At 31.4% G+C, this 19,590-nt stretch overlaps 2 protein-coding genes across 3 annotated transcripts in view; one reads left to right on the top strand and one right to left on the bottom strand.

Annotated features, from left to right (window-relative positions):
* Nucleotides 1–11,835: 11,835 nt before the first annotated feature.
* Nucleotides 11,836–19,590, bottom strand: part of LOC114290733 (putative indole-3-acetic acid-amido synthetase GH3.6) — a 32,570-nt gene continuing 24,815 nt past the window's right edge. For both annotated transcript variants that reach the window (XM_082899601.1, XM_082899602.1), the window contains exons 3-6: nucleotides 18,034–19,483; nucleotides 14,529–14,596; nucleotides 14,389–14,441; nucleotides 11,836–12,320 (exon numbers count right to left, since the gene is read on the bottom strand). In XM_082899601.1, the coding sequence (XP_082755727.1) occupies nucleotides 18,133–19,483 (1,351 nt within the window). In that variant the 3' untranslated portion in view covers nucleotides 11,836–12,320; nucleotides 14,389–14,441; nucleotides 14,529–14,596; nucleotides 18,034–18,132. The remainder of the gene's footprint in view (nucleotides 12,321–14,388; nucleotides 14,442–14,528; nucleotides 14,597–18,033; nucleotides 19,484–19,590) is intronic.
* LOC114290707 (sugar transporter ERD6-like 7) lies at nucleotides 12,151–17,508 on the top strand. The gene is made up of 18 exons (XM_028234661.2): nucleotides 12,151–12,324; nucleotides 12,503–12,565; nucleotides 13,553–13,642; nucleotides 13,868–13,927; nucleotides 14,038–14,103; nucleotides 14,385–14,450; nucleotides 14,536–14,611; nucleotides 14,770–14,834; nucleotides 14,922–15,014; nucleotides 15,268–15,348; nucleotides 15,486–15,570; nucleotides 15,873–15,916; nucleotides 16,087–16,149; nucleotides 16,234–16,293; nucleotides 16,387–16,440; nucleotides 16,550–16,609; nucleotides 16,693–16,807; nucleotides 17,201–17,508. The coding sequence occupies exons 1-18, from the start codon at nucleotides 12,151–12,153 to the stop codon at nucleotides 17,314–17,316; spliced, it is 1,431 nt and encodes a 476-aa protein (XP_028090462.1). The 3' UTR covers nucleotides 17,317–17,508.

Below are 19,590 nucleotides of genomic sequence, written 5' to 3'. Positions count from 1 at the left end.
GATTAGTGAAATTTGTCTCATGTCACACTTTTCATTTGAATTAGACATATGATTACTTGCACCTTCATGAAAGTACAATTATTTTGAATTATTCTCATTTAAATTCATTTTTTCTTAAATTAAATAACTCAACTCTAAGCAAATTTTCCAATTTTCTTACTATTATGTATTCCTCTAAGCTTGTCATTGTCGCTCCTTAAACCTCTCATTGCTTAGGCCATTCATTGTCATTTCTTGAACAAGAAGTATATCATTAAACATTTTCTTTTTATTTTGCACCTTGGAAATTTTAAGAAAATTGTAATGTGAAATGTGAATTTTGGGACAAATAAGATTTGTTTCCAAAATGGCTGAAGAGAGAGTCTAACTTAGAGAAATTTGATCATTTCTCATAGCATTTATAATAGTTTGTCATTAGAGTTACTATTGTCATAATTTAATAGTTGGAGGCAATAAATTTGCTCCAATGATTAGTTATGGCAATTGTCAAATTTGGCAAATGCCAAAACACAGCTTCCATAATTATCAACTCATCAAGCATCCCTCCCTTCCCTTTCTCCCTCGTAGTAAAACATTTCTCTCTCCCTTCTTCCTTTCTGTCATTTTTACAGAACTAAACACATAAATTGGTGTATTCAGATCGTCCGACCGGTCGTCCGAATACACAAACTTATGTGTTTGATTCTGTCAAAATAACAGTTGACCATTGAAATACTATTACTATAATTTTTTTTTATTTTTTATTATTCATTATCAATTTATAATAATGACAATATTATTATAATATTTATCATTGAAAATACTCTCAGATCATAACTGTATGTTGGATTGGGAGACTCTTCTCGATGGATACTATCCTTTGACTTGTCTCTCTATTTGGCGAACGGCAGGTTCGGAGAAGTTAAAGTGGGTTGTACATATATATTAGGGATATTTATGAGAAAATTATGTTTTTAAGTACTTGTATTTTAATTAGTGTATAACACATTTTTATATTTTAATAAATTTTATTATTTAGATATTTAATCTATCAAATCTTAGTTTCATATTTAAGATATTTTATAAATAATTTTATACTTACAAAGATTTTTTAAATGTTTAACAATTTAGTAATATAAACATTCATATTTTATAGTATAAAGGTTCACAGGACATTTACATTATTAATGTAAATATTATTGTTATGGATATTTTGATAACTATGTCACCTATATAACTTATTGAAACGTAAAAAAAATAATTTAGACTAAGTGAAATATAAGTACATAGGTGATTTATGAATAAATACTCTTTTAAAATAACTAGATCTTTTTTAATGGATTAATTGGTATTTTTTTTTTTTGGTTAACATGTGCCCTAAAGGTATATGTTAAAAAGACATTGAATGAATGTTTTTATATCAACTTGTGTATAGAAAATAACAAAACTTTAAAATTTGTCTTCACTAATTTTTTTTTTATAAATATTTGTAATGACTTCTTTGCACCCTTCTATTTTATTTTTGTATGCCTCCACTTTCCTTCAAATTTGATATTTTTTATTATTTTTTTAAAAAACATTAAAATTTAGATTGGTGAAATTTTTTTAAAAAATCAAATACTAATTATTTTCATATTTTTAGAACATAAAATAACATTTAAAAATTTAAATATATATTTAATTTTATCAAATTAATTTATTATTTTTTAAAAATAAATTCAAAATACAAATTCTAAAAACTTAAGACTTTTGTGTGTTCTAAAAAACAGGGTACTTATGTGCATATGAAAAAAATAAAATAAAATTAAAAATCATTATTAACTTTCCTTCTACCTTTATATTTCTCATGCAAGTGTAGGAAGTTGAAATCATTTATTATTTTATTAAAATGTAATCCCAAAAGTATAAGTTACGGGACCATATGTTATTTAATTCAAGATTTAATCTTTTTGGTGATAAGGAGATGCACAGAAAGTTGTTGAAAAAAGTTGTTACACGTTCAAATACGTAACATTTGGATAAATAGTTGGATAGATAGGTAACATTTAGATAAACAATTAGACAGATAGGTGACAAGCAACATTCGACAAATAAGTGATATCTGGGTAGAAATGTTACATTTGAAAAAATAGACTGATAAATAAGCTTTTGAACATACAAGTGTCATTTTGACCAAAGAATATTTTTAAGCATGAGCCTATTAGCCCAATAGTTTCAAAAGTAGACTTCTGGCCCAAGTGTCATTTTTAAATAACTTGAGTATTTAAAGTTAATTTTGCCTTCTCTATTTGTCTAGTTCCCCTTATAATACACATCTGTGAAAGAAGGTATCATATGCCCAGTTTATACTTTTGTGATTTTTAGTTAGGGTAGTGCTTGGTCCCCCGAATGGAGGTCCCCCGAATCCCCACAATTTCCGTTTTTAGTAAAAAAAAAAAAAAAAAAAGAAGACAAAAAAAAAAAAAAAAACAGTTTCTCAAAAAGGAAATTAGGGGGACTTTTTTTTAGTGCTACAAAGCATTTTCCTTTTAGTTATCATCAATTATGATGTTTGTTATAACTTAGTTATAATTTGATATGATATTAGTTATGACTTAATTATGATATATTATTTTGGTTATGATCAAAGATATTTTTGATTAAATAGTGTTTAGTTATGATTCATAATGATGTTGGTTAAGATTTGATTTTAACTCATTATGGAAAATTGGTATTGGTTGGGATGTATTTTGATAATGATTGAAGAGTTCTTTATTTAAGCCTCAAATAGTATTTGATAATGACTCGTTTTTCTTTTAATTATGACTAAAATTGATATATTATGATATTTATAATATCAACACCGCAAATTGTCGTATGATACATATTCTAAAAACAAGTATGTATTGTAGAAAAACCCTCTCCTTTACCCACCTAAACATTTTTCTGTTAACTATTTTTTTATATATATAGTGGAAGATGATAACACAAAAAAATATCAATTTTTTTTCATAAGATTTGTGCTCACAACTTCATACTATAAAATGGTTACTATACAAAAAGTCAAAGACCTAGTTATGTTGATTATTCTTTAGTCGCTTTATAGAATAACTATTCTTTAGAGCAATTCCAAATGGTCAATTGAAAAAAAAGATAGCTAAAGTTATAATTTAGCAATGAACAATACAAAAAAATTATAGAATAGCAATGTTACTCTAACATTGAAAATGCTATTTTTTAGCTTAATCAGGCAACCAGCGGACTTCAAAATTCTGCAATGCAATTCCACCAAGTGGTCGACCACCAACCTCCCAAAATTATTGTACTGGTAGCTTTAATTATAAGTAAAACTAGTGTCAAATTTAATAAAAGATATAACAAATATATAATTTAACAGTTCTGATAGCTTATAGTTAGAGTTGCTCTTATAATGGTCAATTGTTATTTTATTTTTTTAATACTTTTAAATCAACCAAAAATGTGTAAATAAATAAAAGAATAGAATAATCATTTCATTCTAATTTTTTTTTTCAATAAACCCAAAAATAATATTAAAAGTTCTTAGAGCATCTCCAACCATTCATTTCTTTTTTCACCAAATCTAAGTAAAAAATATGTTGTTTTTTCAATTTGATATGGCTTCCTCTAACGGTGAGCATCAAACCTGATTGGTTGACCGGTTGGTTTCCTCCAACGGTAAAGCACAGTAAAATAGTGAAATCTGGAGCCTGTTCTCACTTTGATGAATTTTTTGTTCCATTCTCATTTTGATACCAATTTGCTAAAACCATTGGAGCTCCAAAAAGTAACTTTTTCACCAAATTTCAAATCTGATGCAAGGTTTGATGAACCGTCCAACTCCAACGGTTCACCAAATCCAACATCAAATTCAAATTTGATGAAAAAAAATAACTTTTTATGCTCCAACGGTTGCACCAAAACAGTATCAAATTGAAAAAATATCAAATGTTTCACCAAACTGAAGACGGCTCGCTCTTTTCATCAATTCACTTTAAAGCAAAAATTTGTGAAAATTTTACGCATGGTGGTCGACCACCTGGTTGACCCCCTGGTCGACCACCCGATTGACCAACCGGTCGGTCAGCTCATGCAAAAATTGCCTTGCGAACTGATTCAAACAGTTCAAATAGATAGGTTCAAACAGTTCAAAAAGGTAAAAAAATAAAAATAAAAATAAAAAAAATTAGTCTTACCGGTTGACTAACTGGTTGATCCATAGGATTTTGATGCACCGTTGGAACAACTGTTATCAAATTGAGAAAATGAGCCATTTTTTACTCAAATTTAATGAAAAAAAATAATGAATTATTAGAGATGCTCTTGTAAACCCATATTAGATGATTGTAAAATATAATTATAATGTTTTTGATAAATCAAATAAAGGCTTCTCATAGAAGAAATACCTTGCGTGGCGGCTATCCTCTTGTGGTGTGGACTCCAGCAACTCTGTCTCCATTAATATATGTAAATTTCTGTGTAATTACTCAGCACACCAACCACTCCCTCTAATCAATTTTGCTTTCTTTTAAGCTTCAAGAATTAATTATTCAATAATTTATTCAATAATTTTTAGGAAGATTGATATTAAAGGCCCTTCTCAGAGAGAGAGAGAGAGAGAGAGAGAGAGAGATTGTGTTGACTAAGTAGTAGATAGGTAAGGAAGCTCAACTTCATTACTTTCCTTCCATCTTCCTTTATCTTCAAATTGCCAAGGATGATATGTATTATTCAATTTGTGGGAGGGTTTCTATTGTAAATTGCAAATTCTTTATTTGCCTCCCAAAGAGCTCTGTTTATGCATGATTCAATAAATATGAATGATTTGAAATAGAATAAAAAATAAATAAAATTGAAAACAGATGATAAAGACCTGATGTTTGAACACTGATGCTTCCAATAGATTAGATAAATATATTACACCAATTATTCTTTCTCCCTTGCACTATGTCATAGACCTAAAGGAATGTGTTATGATTACCAAAATTTTAACATACGTTCTAAACAATGCCAAATAACTTCAATGAATCAAAAGATGGGTGTCAAGTTTTTTATTTTTATTTTATTGTTATTTTTATTGTTGGAGACCCAAATTTGTGTTATATATAGAGATTAGAGGCCCAAATTTATCCTATAATGCGTACACTTTATTTGCACTTGCACTTAATAACTGCCACATCGAATAAAGCTTTCAAAATTGTTAAACATTTTTATCATCAAAGGGTCTAGAAACTTATTATTTACACTCACCGCTAATATATTGGCTTATTTTGAAAAATAAGTAACAAGTTAATTTTTTAATTTTTTTTTAAAACGTACAAAAAAAATAAAAATAAAGACATAATATGATCTAAAAGAGTTAAAAAATTTAAAAATTGACTTTTAATCAATTTCTCAAAAAGATAGACATGGAGAGTGAGCATGAGCTCAGACAACAATTTGGATGTGTTTGGTTAAGTTTTGAAATTGTGATTTTTTTTTGAAGTTGTGATTTAAAGTGTGAAATTGTGAGTTGAATTTTAAAAAGAGAAAATTTATATGGTTATGAGTTTTAAAAAGTGTTTTGAAAAAAAAATTGAGTTGTATTTTGAGTCTTGAGTTTTTGAATATTGAGTTATATTTTGAATTTTTTGGATTAATTTTTTTAAAATATTAAAAAATGTTTAAGAAAATTTTAGGTTGCGTTTGGTAGAATTTTTTAAATATGATTTGAGAATAGAGTTGTGTTTTGAGTTTGTGAGTTTTTGAATTGTGATTTGAGTGTGGAAAATTTATTAGGTAAATGAGTTTTGAAATTTTTTTTGAATTGAGTGAGAAATTTTTGATGTGGCATATGATATTTGATACAAAAACTTACAACTCATAACCAAACACACAACTCAAAATTCTATTAAAGCTCAATTTTTTTAAAAAAAAAATCTGAAAAATATTTTTTATTGAATATATAAAAATTAATGTGTCAATTGCAAAAATAAAATAAAATATTACACTATACCGGTCAAGCGGCCGGACGACTGGTTAGCTCAAATTTTCCCGCATTCAACTGCGTTTTCAAAAGTGACTGTGGAATTAATTTTTGAAAATCATAAACAAACGCTATGTTCAAATCAAGCTTAACGTTCCAGAGCTCCACCAATCATAGCCTTCTTTTTTATTTTAAATATATAATTTTTATTTAAATATTTTATTTTATTTTCTAAATATTTTAACTTTTAATTTTGATATTTTAAACTCAAAACACAACTTCACACTTAAATCGTAACTAAACACATAATTCAAAACTCAATTAAAAAATTATTTTCAAAATTCATAATCAAACACATAACTTGAAACTCTATACTATATTTAAAACTTTACACTCAAATCGTAACCAAACACATAACAAAAAAAATTAAAATATTTATATAAAATGAAATAAAATATTTAGAATAAAAAATAAAAAATATTTCAAATAAAAATTATATATTTCAAAAAAATAATTTTTTTTTCAATTTTTTAATATTTAAAAAAATACAACACAAATATAAATGAATATAGTGCACATTAATATAAATAAACAAATATTTAAAAAATAAAATATTTATCCTAAAAAAATAAAAGTAAGAAATTTTTTTGATATTTAAAAAAAAATAAATCTAAAAATTTTTAAAAGACAACACTCAAATTATGATTCTAAAAATAATTTTAAAAAACAAAATAAAAAAATATTTTTTAATTTTTTTAAAAAATAAAGTTTTGAAAATAATTTTAAATTGAATTTTGAGTTGTGTGTTTGATTATGAATTTTGAAATTAATTTTTGAATAATTTTAAATTATATTTTTGATTATAAATTTTAAAAAGTGTTTTAAAAATTTTGAAATCAAACGCAGCCTTGGGGACTTTCATAATCTCATCTCTCCGTCTCTTTCAATCAACATCGTACAAGAACTTTGAAGATTGAATTTTGAGAGACACAGAATTATAGTAGAACACTCTTATCTATGAGAGTGACTCGTCATTCACTGTTGCTTGAGCATTCTCAAAAATAAGTATTTACAAAGCGTGGTCAAAGTTAGCTCATTACCTATGAACAATTATAGAGTAATGTTTGAGGGCCCGAAATTCGTGGGTCGAATTTGGCTCAAAACTCAAAACGACGTCGTTTTGGGTTTTGATTTTTTTTTTTTTTTTTTCTTTTCTTTTCTTCCGCCATTTTCTTCTTCTTCGTCTTCTTCGCAGAGACAGAGAGGGAGAGGGAGAGAAAGAGAAGAGAGAAAGAGAGAGAGAGGGAAGACAGGTCGCCGGTCGCCGATCGCGTCGCCGCGCCTCCGTCGCCGATCGCCGCCTCTGCTCGTCGCCGTGCCTCCGCCTCCGTCGCCGATCGCCGCCTCTGCTCGTCGCCGCGCCTCCGCCTCTGTAGCCGATCGCCACCTCTTCTTCCTCCGTCTTCTTCCTCCATTTTTTAGGCCCCCTCCAGTCCTTCCTCCCCCTCCTCCTCCTCCCCCTTCCCCCTCCCCCTCCCCTCCCCTCCTTCTCTTCTTCGTCTGCTGAAAAAAAAAAAAAAAAAAAAATTCGGGGCATTCGGGGGTCCCGTTTTCGGGCCCCCAATCACTACTGACAATTATATTACGTCAAATCTCAATTCTATTAAATCACAACTTTTTGAGGATAAACACAAATACTTATCTCTTTTATTTTTAAGAAAACTACAAATAAAAAAAATAAGGGCAAATTACAAACACCCCTCAAGATTTGATAAAAATACAGATTTTTTTTTTTGAAATTTGAGAAATTATAAATTGGCTCTTGAGGGTCAAATTTTCATAACAATTTAAGAGAAATTAGGAAAAAATCTGTATGAAAATAAAAACTTCAAGGGGTAATTTGTTATGAAAATATAAACCTCAGGGGACGGGATGTAATTTCTCAAACCTCAAGAGGGAATCTGTATTTTCACCAAACCTCGAGGGGTGTTTGTAATTTGCCCAAAAAATAAAAATAAAAAACTCAAGATTTGATCGTGATAACAAATCAAATCTTAATTTTTAATTATTTTAATTTAAATTCTCAATTTTTAAAACAGTATTAATTCAAAACAGTGACAATTTAGACAATTCAATCATTTTTTTTGTCTATGGTGCTAAATGAAGACTGTAACTATGGAGTGGAGAAAGAGAGGGATGCTAACCAGTGAACCGATAAAGGGGAGAAGTAACAGTGGAAAATTTACACCCTAATACCTGTCTCTCTTCTCTTCTTTTTACCTCTCACCATTTCTGTTTTTGTTTTTGTTACTGTTTGTTTATTATTATTATTATTATTATTATTATTATTATTATTTTGTGGGGACTAGACTGAGAAATGGAGTTTCAATAACCAATTGAGGTGTCGTTTGGGAAGTGGGTTGACTTTTTGATTTTTTAACTTTTTTGGCTATTTTAGTCTGGGTTAAAAAGCTTGGTTTGTGAAGGACTTTTTGACTTTTTTTGTGAGAGAATAGTGTAATGATTATGGGTTAGATGTAATATTTTACTTTTTGTGGCTAAAATAATTTATTTTATTTTTTGTGGCTAAAATAGTCAAAAAAGTTCCAAATAGCTCTTCCCAAACGGAGGAGGCTGAGGGAATCCAATTTGTAAAGAGGATGGGAGGTGAAAACTTTAATTTAGGGATTGACAATGCTACGTAGCTCAAATTTTGTGGCTCAAATGGCCAAAACGACGTCGTTTTGAGTACAAAACAACATAAAAATGGCCAAAACAATGTCGTTTTGGCCATTTGAGCCACAAAATTTGAGTTACGAGACATTTTCCTTTAGGGATACTTATGGCCGATGCTATTTAAGGGTTGTTTTGGGTGTCCTAAATAAGTATATTTTTTATCTTTTTGAACTAAAAAATTGAGAAAAAAAATATGGATGTTTGGGTTAATTTTTTGACTTTTTATGAAAAAATGTGCATTAAAAAATTGTATAAATTAGTGTGTAGGAAAAAATTAAGATTATGAGTTGTGCAGTCGTAATTTTTGACTTTTGATAAATAATGATAACTTTTTAACTTTTTGAATAACTTTTTGACAACTTGCCAAACTTGACCTTACTAGACTTATTTACCTATAAATCCCACTCTTTTTTTTTTACCTACAACATCCCTAAAATCTATTGGGGTAAAATAAATATTTTAAAATTTATTAGTGCATTAAAAAAAATATAAAACACTTATAAATAATTAAGTCTATCCCATGGGATTAGTCCGTAATTTACCTTTTAATTTATTGGTAGAGCAAGATATGGGCATCAATCCCATATTGTCTCTCACATGTCGCAGTTCATAATTTGCTGCAGAATTGATCCAAGCAATCTAAAATTTTAAGATAAATTACACTAACATTCCTTCAAGTTTGGGGGAAAAAAATACAATAAATTACACAAATTTAACAATAATTGCATTAAACTCCTTTAAAATTTTATTTAAATAATATTCAAATCTCCTTTCATCAGTTATTTATTAATCACATAAAACAAAAAAACAATTGTTTATTTGTACTTACCCATCATTTGCTTTAGTTTCAATCGTTTTAATTTTGCTAAAAAAAAATCAGTGTAACTATACTAAATTTATGAAACTTAAACTGTAATTTTTAATATTTCAGGGGCAGTAAGTGTAATTTATCCTTTTTCTTATTTTTTTTTTTTTTTTTTTTATATATGTGAAGTCTTTGGTCTATGTCCACATGCTTATGATTCCCGAGCCGAGACATATATAATTTATTAATAGGTGGATAATTTGTTTATTAGTCTAACTGTAAGATCAAACAATTAATAAGACAGTACAATAAAAATTGAATTTGTTCTCTGTCACTATTGTGTGCATTTGTAATGTATAATAATAAATATATAATATATATTTATCACAAAGCACGTGGCGGATTCTTAACTTCTGTGCTGACGTAAGTACTGTATACTCTTTGAGGAATATGTAGAACAAAAATGCTTAGAGGCTCTAAAAATTCTACCAAAAATTTTACCAAATGTCTCACATGATCATGTGGGTCCCACATCCATGTGAGACATTTAGTAAAATTTTTAGTAAAATATTTAAGATGTCTAACATTACTCTACGTAGAATAATATATCTACATATCTAATCCCAATTAATATATATATATATATATATATATAATTTATTTGTTGTTGTTCCTACATAGTCGTACCCTGATTTATCTCTCTAAAACTAAGTACAACCTATTCTAAAAATAGTCAAGAGAGAGACACTCATCCATCAAAAGTTGCAATTGTTCTTAAGATCAAAGTCGTCTCCAATCAACTCTTCTGCAATAATAGGATTAGGAAAGAGAAATCTTTTTCTTTTTTTATTTTTTCATTTAAAGTTGAAGTTTTTCTCAAGATCAAAGCCGTCTTCAATCAACCCTTCAAATTCTACTATAATAGATCCTGGTATGCTAATTGTGTTTCTTTAATTTCAGCACTATAAGATTATACATGAAAAATATGATAATTTTAAATGTTCAATGCATTTTAAGATTATACATGAAAACTGCGATAATTTTAAATGTTCAATTAATTTACGTGCCTGTATCGTGGTGTATTTATATCTTGTATTCGTATCCCTTTTTCTTATGATAGACAAATAGATGGCTCCATTTTAAAAATAGCTTTGGGCCCACATGCATTTCACATATGTTTCATAGATACAACAAAACTGTATTTGAAAATCTTTTGCAATAACTTTCTTTAATGAATTACGCAAAAGATTGAATATGTTTGATTTGTGTTTGAGAGATGTGTTTTAGAGATAAAAAGTACGAAAAGTTATTTGGTTTGGTTTTTTTCAAAAGATGTTTTGGAAAATTATTTTGAAAGAGAGTTTTGGAAAAAGTGATTGATTTGATGTGTGTGAGAGAGAGATTTGTTTGGAAAACTTGTTTGGTTTACAAGTTTTGAGAAATTTTTTTGGAAAAATTTATTTGGTTTGATTACTTTTAAAAACTTATTTGTAGAGAAAATTTTTCAAAATTTTTTCAGAAATACAAACCAAACGAACCCTTTGAATTTTCCCATTTATGGCATCTTCCAGCTAGGTATTGCACACAATCATGTGCATAATATAATATAACATGATGTTTGTCAATAAGTTGTGGATCTGATGAAGCAAATGAGTCATATACACCTATAATTGGATATATACATATCCATACTAGCAATTGTGCACACGTGATGCGTAAAGTGACTGTTATCATATTTGAACCCACAAGTAAGTGTAGGGGTAATAAATGAGCCGAACAATTAACTGTTCAAGTTTGGTTTGAAAATTTTAACAAGTTTTAAAATTTGTTTATGCTTGATTTGTTAAACTTTCAAGGTGCTCTCAAATGAGCTTTTGTCAAGCTAAGTTTGAGTAGTTTGGTATTTTTTTTATATAGTTTTAGATTCATCGAACTGTTCATGCTTAGTTTGAAACCTCTAATGAGTTTTAAAATGTATTCTAGATTAGCATATTTACTTAATGAACCAAGCTCAAACAAGCTTTTAAAGAGTCGGGCTCAAGCTGTTTGGTTTGTTTACCATTCCTATCCACAAATTCAAGGTTGAGGAACTGAGTTTTGACCATGGACAGAGTAATTACAAGTTCCTTACGAATTTTGTTATCTAATTTTCTTTCTCGTGAAAAAAAAGCAGTACATGTGTTTTGTTTTCTGTTTTGTGTTTTCATTTCGAAAAACACATAAAACTTGTTGGATGAATTCTTTCCAAAAACTGTTTGGTTGTGTTTTCACTCTTGATATTGAATTACATTCATCAAAATACTTCATCAGCCCAAAAACCAAAAAACATAGCATAACAAGACAAAACAAGATGGTGTTTTAATGTGTCACTCAAGATTTATACATATTTATACATAAAAAATACATGGCAGCATAGAGTCCAGTCGTGAGATGTGTAACACCGAGTGGGACCCACATATAAATAACATATAGCCAACTTGGCCAACTTACTTGAATGAAGGCATTAAAAAACAGTACTTATTTTTATTTTTGTTAACAAGTTTTAGCCCTTGTAGTCTTTCACATGAATTTCCTTGGTCTTCTTATCATATATAAGCGAAGTTTTCTTCTATAAGCACACGCATATATCCAGCCATAGAAGAAATAAACATACCTGCAAATAGGAAAGATGGTAACCAAAAAGGATGAAGAGCGAGGCCGGGACAGCTTGCAAGAAGAGAATAGAGAGCCACTTCTACAAGATCAAGAGCAGACTTTGGCTGACAGAAAAGATGAGCATGAATGGATGGTTTACTTCAGCACCTTTGTTGCTGTGTGTGGTTCTTATTCATTTGGAACCTGTGTAAGAGCCAATCAAAACATTCAATTAAACTTCATTTCATGCAAGAAATAGTTAAAACAATTCAATTATAAAAAATAAAAAATAATAAAATAATAAAAACTTCTGTTCATAAACACAACTCCACTTGAATTTAAAGCTTCTTTAGAATTCTGATGTGACGTAATTTGTTGGTTTTCAGGTGGGCTATTCATCGCCTGTTCAATCTGCCATCACAGAAGATCTCAATCTATCGATAGCAGAGGTTGGCTATAAGATGTATCTTCAAACTCGTGAATGAATCTATTCTTTGCCTCTTTGCTAATAAATCTGAATTACCATAGAGTTATAAGATGTATCTTCAAACCTGTGAACTCTTGCTAATAAATCTGAATTACCATAGAGAATGGCTGGATATATAAGATTATAATGACCAAAGTACTGAATATTAGAAATTCTATATTCTTTTTACCAGAAAAATCCTAACTGAAAAAATATGTGCCTCTCCTGATCATTAAGTCAATGAGGGATTAGAAATATGTATTCGCTTGACAGAAAGAGAATGAGTGCTCTCATGTGTTTTCACGCCCCTCTTGATAGTGCGTTTGTTTTGGGCACAAAATGTCGTGGGGTCAAATCTTGTCATCCCTGCATGTTACTTCTCCTTTGAGTAGTTAGGAGGGATCAATTGAGATGGATTAATTTTGGACATCCATAATATTTCATTTTTATCCCAATTAGAAACTTTTATGGATGGGGTTCAAAACAGGAGATATCAGGAGTATATATAGTGATTCATATACTATAGTAATTTAGAAAATTACAAAAAAGTTTGTTTTTTGACATACTTCTTCAGTAATGTGTATAAGAAGTTCATAAATGCTCCACTAGAAATACAATGAATCATAATTGCAGTTTGAAACACAGTTACAACTAAAAATCTGAAAAAGAATTTTGGGCATGGTACAAGGGAATTAACAAATTTTCCTTTAACTAACATAATAAAAAACCCAGTTTGAAAAAATATCAATATTGTTGCTGCTGTAGTATATAAAGACCGATTTAGTAATACTTCAGATAAAGTCAAGAACTACCCACACAGTATAAGCAGTGTCCTAAATAATTCATGTATTTCACAATAGATAAAATATTGAAAAAAACCGGGGATTCAAATTTGAAAAGTTCACGTTTAGATTTCTCCGAAATCTTGAAAACTTTATTTTCTGGAGTTTGCTGATGAGTTTGTTTGCAGTACTCATTGTTTGGTTCCATAATGACTTTTGGCGCGATGGCTGGTGCAATTACATGCGGGCCCATTGCTGATTTCATTGGTCGCAAAGGGGTAAGCCACTAGATTGCCTAGGACAAGACTGGATCCTCTGTCCGGATCCTCCCGTCCCAAGACACCTTTACTGCAAGACAGGTCTCTCTGACATGATCATGCAGTGGATGGAGATCTTTGGACAGGGAAACAGTAAAGATCTGGATAGAGTATCCTGTCGTCTAGGACTTCATGCTTCTTTGGAAAAACCCAAAAGTAATGATGTGTCATGTGAAATGCAAGCAGGCAATGAGAACATCAAGCGCTTTCTGTGTTGCTGGCTGGCTAGCCATTTACTTTGCTAAGGTTTGTGTCATCTTACTCTTTTTTGAGTAATTTTCTTTCTAACCTCCTAAGTGTGTGTGTTTTACATAACACAGTGACCTAATATCTGTGCTTTCATTATTACAAAAAAGGGGTCTCTAGCTCTGGACATTGGAAGAGTAGCAACAGGATATGGAATGGGAGTCTTTTCCTATGTGGTACTTTCTCTTTCCTTCTTTTCCTTGTAAACTGTTTTGGAAAAACCAAACTGTGTTGTGATCTTGTTAGTGTGTATCACACTAGGAACAGAAGCAAAACAGAAACAAAAACAGAATAATGAAACAGTACAGAAATGAAAACTGTATCCAAAAAAAAAAAGAAGGGATTTGGCATGTGGGTCCGATCTTTATTTTGGCTCCAAGGTAGCCAAAACCCATGGTTACAAAACCATTTTCTAACAAGCTTGACACTAATGTTATGATCATTGTGGGATAACAAGGTACCTGTATTTATAGCTGAAATAGCACCCAAGAATCTGCGAGGAGCGTTGACTACCCTAAATCAGGTAAAATCACAAGCAACCACATCAATAAATGCAAGGAAAAAAAAAGTGAAAAATCAAATCTGATTTTTTCCTACTTACTCTGCAGCTCATGATTGTATGCGGTGTCTCTGTTTCCTTCATTATTGGGACAGTGCTGTCGTGGAGAGCTTTAGCATTAACAGGTGAAATTGTCAACACGTACCAAAACATGCGTTCAGTTTCCATATATATATACAGAAATTAAAAGAAAGAGAGTGAGAGAGAGAAGAAAAAGAGAGAAAAAAGAAAATTAGAGAGTGTTAATACCGAGCCAAGGGGCTGACTTGTGAAGTGCTTGCAGGATTAATTCCATGCGCCATTCTGATTTTTGGTCTCTTTTTCATCCCAGAGTCTCCGAGATGGTTGGTAAGAAATTAAGAGTAAATTCTTTTTTAAATTTATCAGGTATAATCATGGTACCGTTTCAGAGAAAGGTGTTTATTGATAATGCAGGCAAAGGTGGGGCAACGAAAAGAGTTTGAAGCTGCATTACAGGAACTGCGGGGCAAGGATGCTGATACATCTCAGGAGGCAGCTGAAATCCAAGTTCGTACTTTTAAATTCTAAGGCTGTGTTTGGATCATATATTTGGGTAGGAATTTGGAAAAGGAAAAGGCGAGGGAAATGGAGAAAAAAATTAGCTTATGTTTCATTCACATTTCTCTCACCTTTTCTTTTCTCCTTTTCAAATCTCTACTCAAATCCATGATCTAAACATAACCTAACAACTCCGGTTTTCATTGATAATGTTTCGGAGAATTTGGAAAATGACAAGCAGGATTTTGTTATTGCTTGGCAGGATTATATAGAAACTCTTCAACAGTTTCCGAAAGCCAAACTACTGGATTTGTTTCAAACAAGATACTTGCGCTCAGTCATTGTACTTTGTTTTTTTCTTTTTGTTTCTCAAAACTATTATAAATTATCTTTCTTCACTGCCTAGCTCATCCCTTCAGAGGAATTTCCATTCTGCAATTTTCCATCTCTAATTTTTTTATTACTATTTTCTTTTGCCAGATTGCAGTTGGACTGATGGTCTGTCAACAATTGGGGGGAATCAATGGAGTCTGTTTTTATGTCACCAGTATTTTCGAGTCAGCAGGTAAACAACTTATTTTATGACTATTTTTTTCTTCAAATCGGTAAACAGGGGAAGGAGAAGCTGCATCGCAACGATAAGACTAGGGCTGTGCAAAAGACTTCACAACTTCACCAGGCCTATGGCTGTGCAAAACACCGCCCAACCCACTAATCCAACCTGCCTCAACCCGTACAAATCCCTAACCAGACCTTTATTTTTCATCTATTAGAGGGCAAATTGAACTGCTCAACTTTGAAAATTAAGCTTAAGTTAATTTAACTTCATGGGCAATAATTTTAACAATTGCATATGTAATTTGCCAGGATTTCCTTCCAATGTTGGAACTATAATCTACGCATGTCTTCAGGTTATCAACTTTCACTCCCTTGGTTCCCTGGAGATCAAGATATTTCAATATACAACGAATGGGTTCAAGTGGATTTTTTTTTTTAATTAAAATTTTTTTTTTCTCTCTCTCTCTCCCTCTCTCCCTCTCTCTCTCTCTCTCTCTCTCTCTCTTTTTTTTTCTTTTTGCAGGTTGTTATTACTGCACTAGGTGCAACCTTAATAGACAAAGCTGGAAGAAAACCCCTGATACTGGTAAACCTAGTATAATGTACCCATTACCTTCAAATATGCTATTGCCATTCCTCCTTGAGTAAGATCAGGTTGTTTTCATTCTAGGTTTCTGCATCGGGATTGGTCCTAGGTAGTGCACTTACGGCTATTGCATTCTATCTGAAGGTAATTGACAAACAATTAATCACAAGAGGGTTCTTTTTTTTTATTTCTTTATTAATTTACAGTTTTGATCCCTAAAATTCATTTATGAACCAGACCTATGAAATAGCACTGAAGGCATCACCCATATTTGCTGTAACTGGCATACTGGTAATACTATTAACTCTGCGAATCCAAAATTTCAACTAATATCAATTTTTCTACACTATTGTTTCGACTGTTTCACCCATAATCTCTAATAACTGTTTTTCTTGACTAGATTTACGTAGGATCATTTTCAATAGGAATGGGGGCTGTTCCTTGGGTTATAATGTCCGAGGTATGTAAATAAAACTAAAGAATCATCAGTTACAAAGAGCTATTTGATGATTTTACCATGAAGAAATTTGACTTCTGTTGTAGATATTCCCTATAAATGTTAAAGGAATTGCTGGAAGCCTAGCAACACTGGTGAATTGGATCATGGCATGGGTAGCATCCTACACTTTCAATTATCTCATGAGCTGGAGCTCTTACGGTAAGGAAACACAACAATCATTTACATTTTTTTACCTCGGTAATTTGTGTATTAATGCTCTACAAAAGTAGAACTAACTCAAAACCAAAGATAATTTGAATGTGAAAGTCTCGGTTGGGTTATTTTAAACGAAATGAGCATGAAAATGTGTTTTCAAGCCAATTTGTACAACCTCATTTCATCCCATTCGAGCTTGATGGTTCTGTATTAACTTCGGACCGTATGAGCCAATGTTAGGATTCATGAGACCTTTGATATATTAATTTGTATATATACATACATATGTTTGACCGACTTCGGCAGAGCAGTATAAGAATCACTCCAACACAAGTTTAAGGTTATTTTGATGAATCATGAGAGCATTGAGTTTACATTTGATTATGTGGTTATCAGGTACTTTCATTCTTTATGGTGCGGTCAATGCAATAGCAATTGTGTTCGTGGTTAAGATGGTTCCTGAAACGAAAGGGAGAACTTTGGAACAAATACAGGCTGCCATCAATGGTTGAGGAAAAAAGAGAAGGGTGAACAATTGTTTTCGGATTTGTTGAAGGCTTGACAACCCCATTCAATTTCTTAAGAGAAGGCTAAGTGTTGTATGATTATTCCAAAAGAAGTTGCTTCATGCTACAATTTATTTAATTATATATTTTTTTAAATTGATAGATGAATTATGAATACAAGTATTTGATATTGATTAACATGTTGACTATGAATTTTCTTTCTTCAAATTTTAAGTTTAATAAATCTTAGAGGATTTCCAGCACTAACTTATCATAAGCACGTTGCATTTCCGTTCTTTTTTTTTCCCTCCTTTTGTTGTTACTTTCTGGGGAGAGGGGATTTAAGATATGCAATGACATCCAATTTACTATGTTTGCTATAGTTTTTGTCTTAGTTTATGTTTTATTGGCTTAACCATGCTGTAATATACACCTCTAGTTTGCAAGGAACCAAAAAAAAAAAATGTTTAGCATTCATTGTCCCAAGTAAGTTTACAAAGACAACTTAAAGAACAAATCTGTCAAGGAAAGAAGCAAATCAAAGGCATAATAGTTCTAACAAATGTGTTTCAATTTCATTAGGTTTATGACTGGAACAGCTGAAATCTCATTGAAAATGTTTAAATTTCACACAATGGGAAGCATCTGATATTTTATCTCCAATGACTAAAACTTCATTTAAGGTGCACAGAAGATTTACATAAAATATACCAGGATCCTTACCTCCAGCTGAGTCTCAGAAAATGTCTTCTTTTATTACATGAACACAACATTTTCACCCGAAGAAATCCGAACAGTGCAGGTTGTTTGAGCCCTCAGATCTTAACCGTCAAAAGAATCCAAGCATACAGTCACAACATCACAATCTTCCATTAAATCAACGATTTTGTGGTTTCTTATAATTTTAGGTGGTTTATATTGACTTGCCGGTGCTCCGTTTTCAATAGCAACTTGCAAAATTTTGTCAAAGCTACCAGGTTTTACAATGTATAACAACATTGGACCAACTTCACCCCTTTCCCTCATTAGCTTATATATTGCTCCAAATCCATCCTCAAGATAGGAACAGCACCCTCTAAGAACTAGAACCGACTCATTTAATTTCTCCAGCTGCAAAAATATAGATCCCTCTCTCACTTCTACAAAAACCTTTAACTGCTTCGGGTTCAACTCCAAATCCAAGAAACCAGCAAACTCTGTCACCTCTGTCATCGCTTCGTTTCTTAGCACTTGTTGGAAACTTTTGATTGCAGACATCAAGTCCCCTTCTGTCAAGACCTCACTGGGAGTTTTAGGAGCTCTCGTCACAAACTCAACTTGCGGGGATGAATTATAGAAACCAACAACCTTCACAATATCACCCAAACGATATCGATGCAATCCTCTATAAGTAGTCACAACCACCTCATACATCTTCCCCACCTCGACACCAGTATGATCAACCGTTTCTTCATCACGAGCACTCGTCTTGTTCATGTCAAATGGAAGAAACTCAAAATAGGCTGCGGTTGGTAGCATAGTAAATTGGGTTAGCTCTGGAGGTTGTGAAATATCCAAGTTAATACCCACACAACATTCTGATGCAAAGTAGTCTCCGCCTAACACCGGTAACTCTCCTCCATAGTACTTAATTTTTGAATAATATTGCTCCATATTTCCCGTGGTAACACACTTAATATAACGCGCATTTGGCCATAATTTACTTAAAATGCCTCCCCAATCCTCTTCTTCACAAATTGATCGACATCTCTTCGCCAGTTCTGGTTGAGGCTCAGAGAGAACCTCAATAACTGAATCTCTCATGGCAACATCAGAAATCCCCGAACTTGGATACCCATATTCAAGATCCTGACATAATTGTTCCCACTTAGATTCCAAAAAGCAAATTGCTCTAACTAAACCGGCAGCATAGGGTGCTCGAATCCCATCAACTAAATCAGAGTGCCTTAAACCACAAAGAAGGTGGCAATACATTTGTTGCTCAACATCTGAACCTAAAATTACTTCTTTGGGACTGACAGACATGGAGAGAAACCGGGATGGGTTAGGATTATTGCCTTGGAAAGGGAATGCCGAGGCTGCCATAGCCTTGTATCCACCTTTTGTGCTTTTTACGTCACCAGCATACATAAACCAGAGAATCTTATTGACAAAGGGTCTTGGAGGGAACAACCTAGGTAAAAATAAAGGAGATCCGAATTATAAAAAAACTGATTCAAACATCAAATGCAACTTTAATGACTATAAATATGAAAGAATATAGAAGATAAAAATGAGTTA

The sequence above is a fragment of the Camellia sinensis genome, chromosome 12 (genome assembly GCF_055761805.1).
Source record: "Camellia sinensis isolate YWXY chromosome 12, ASM5576180v1, whole genome shotgun sequence".
NCBI classification, from domain to species: domain Eukaryota; kingdom Viridiplantae; phylum Streptophyta; class Magnoliopsida; order Ericales; family Theaceae; genus Camellia; species Camellia sinensis.
This window is presented reverse-complemented; position numbering and strand designations above follow the sequence as displayed.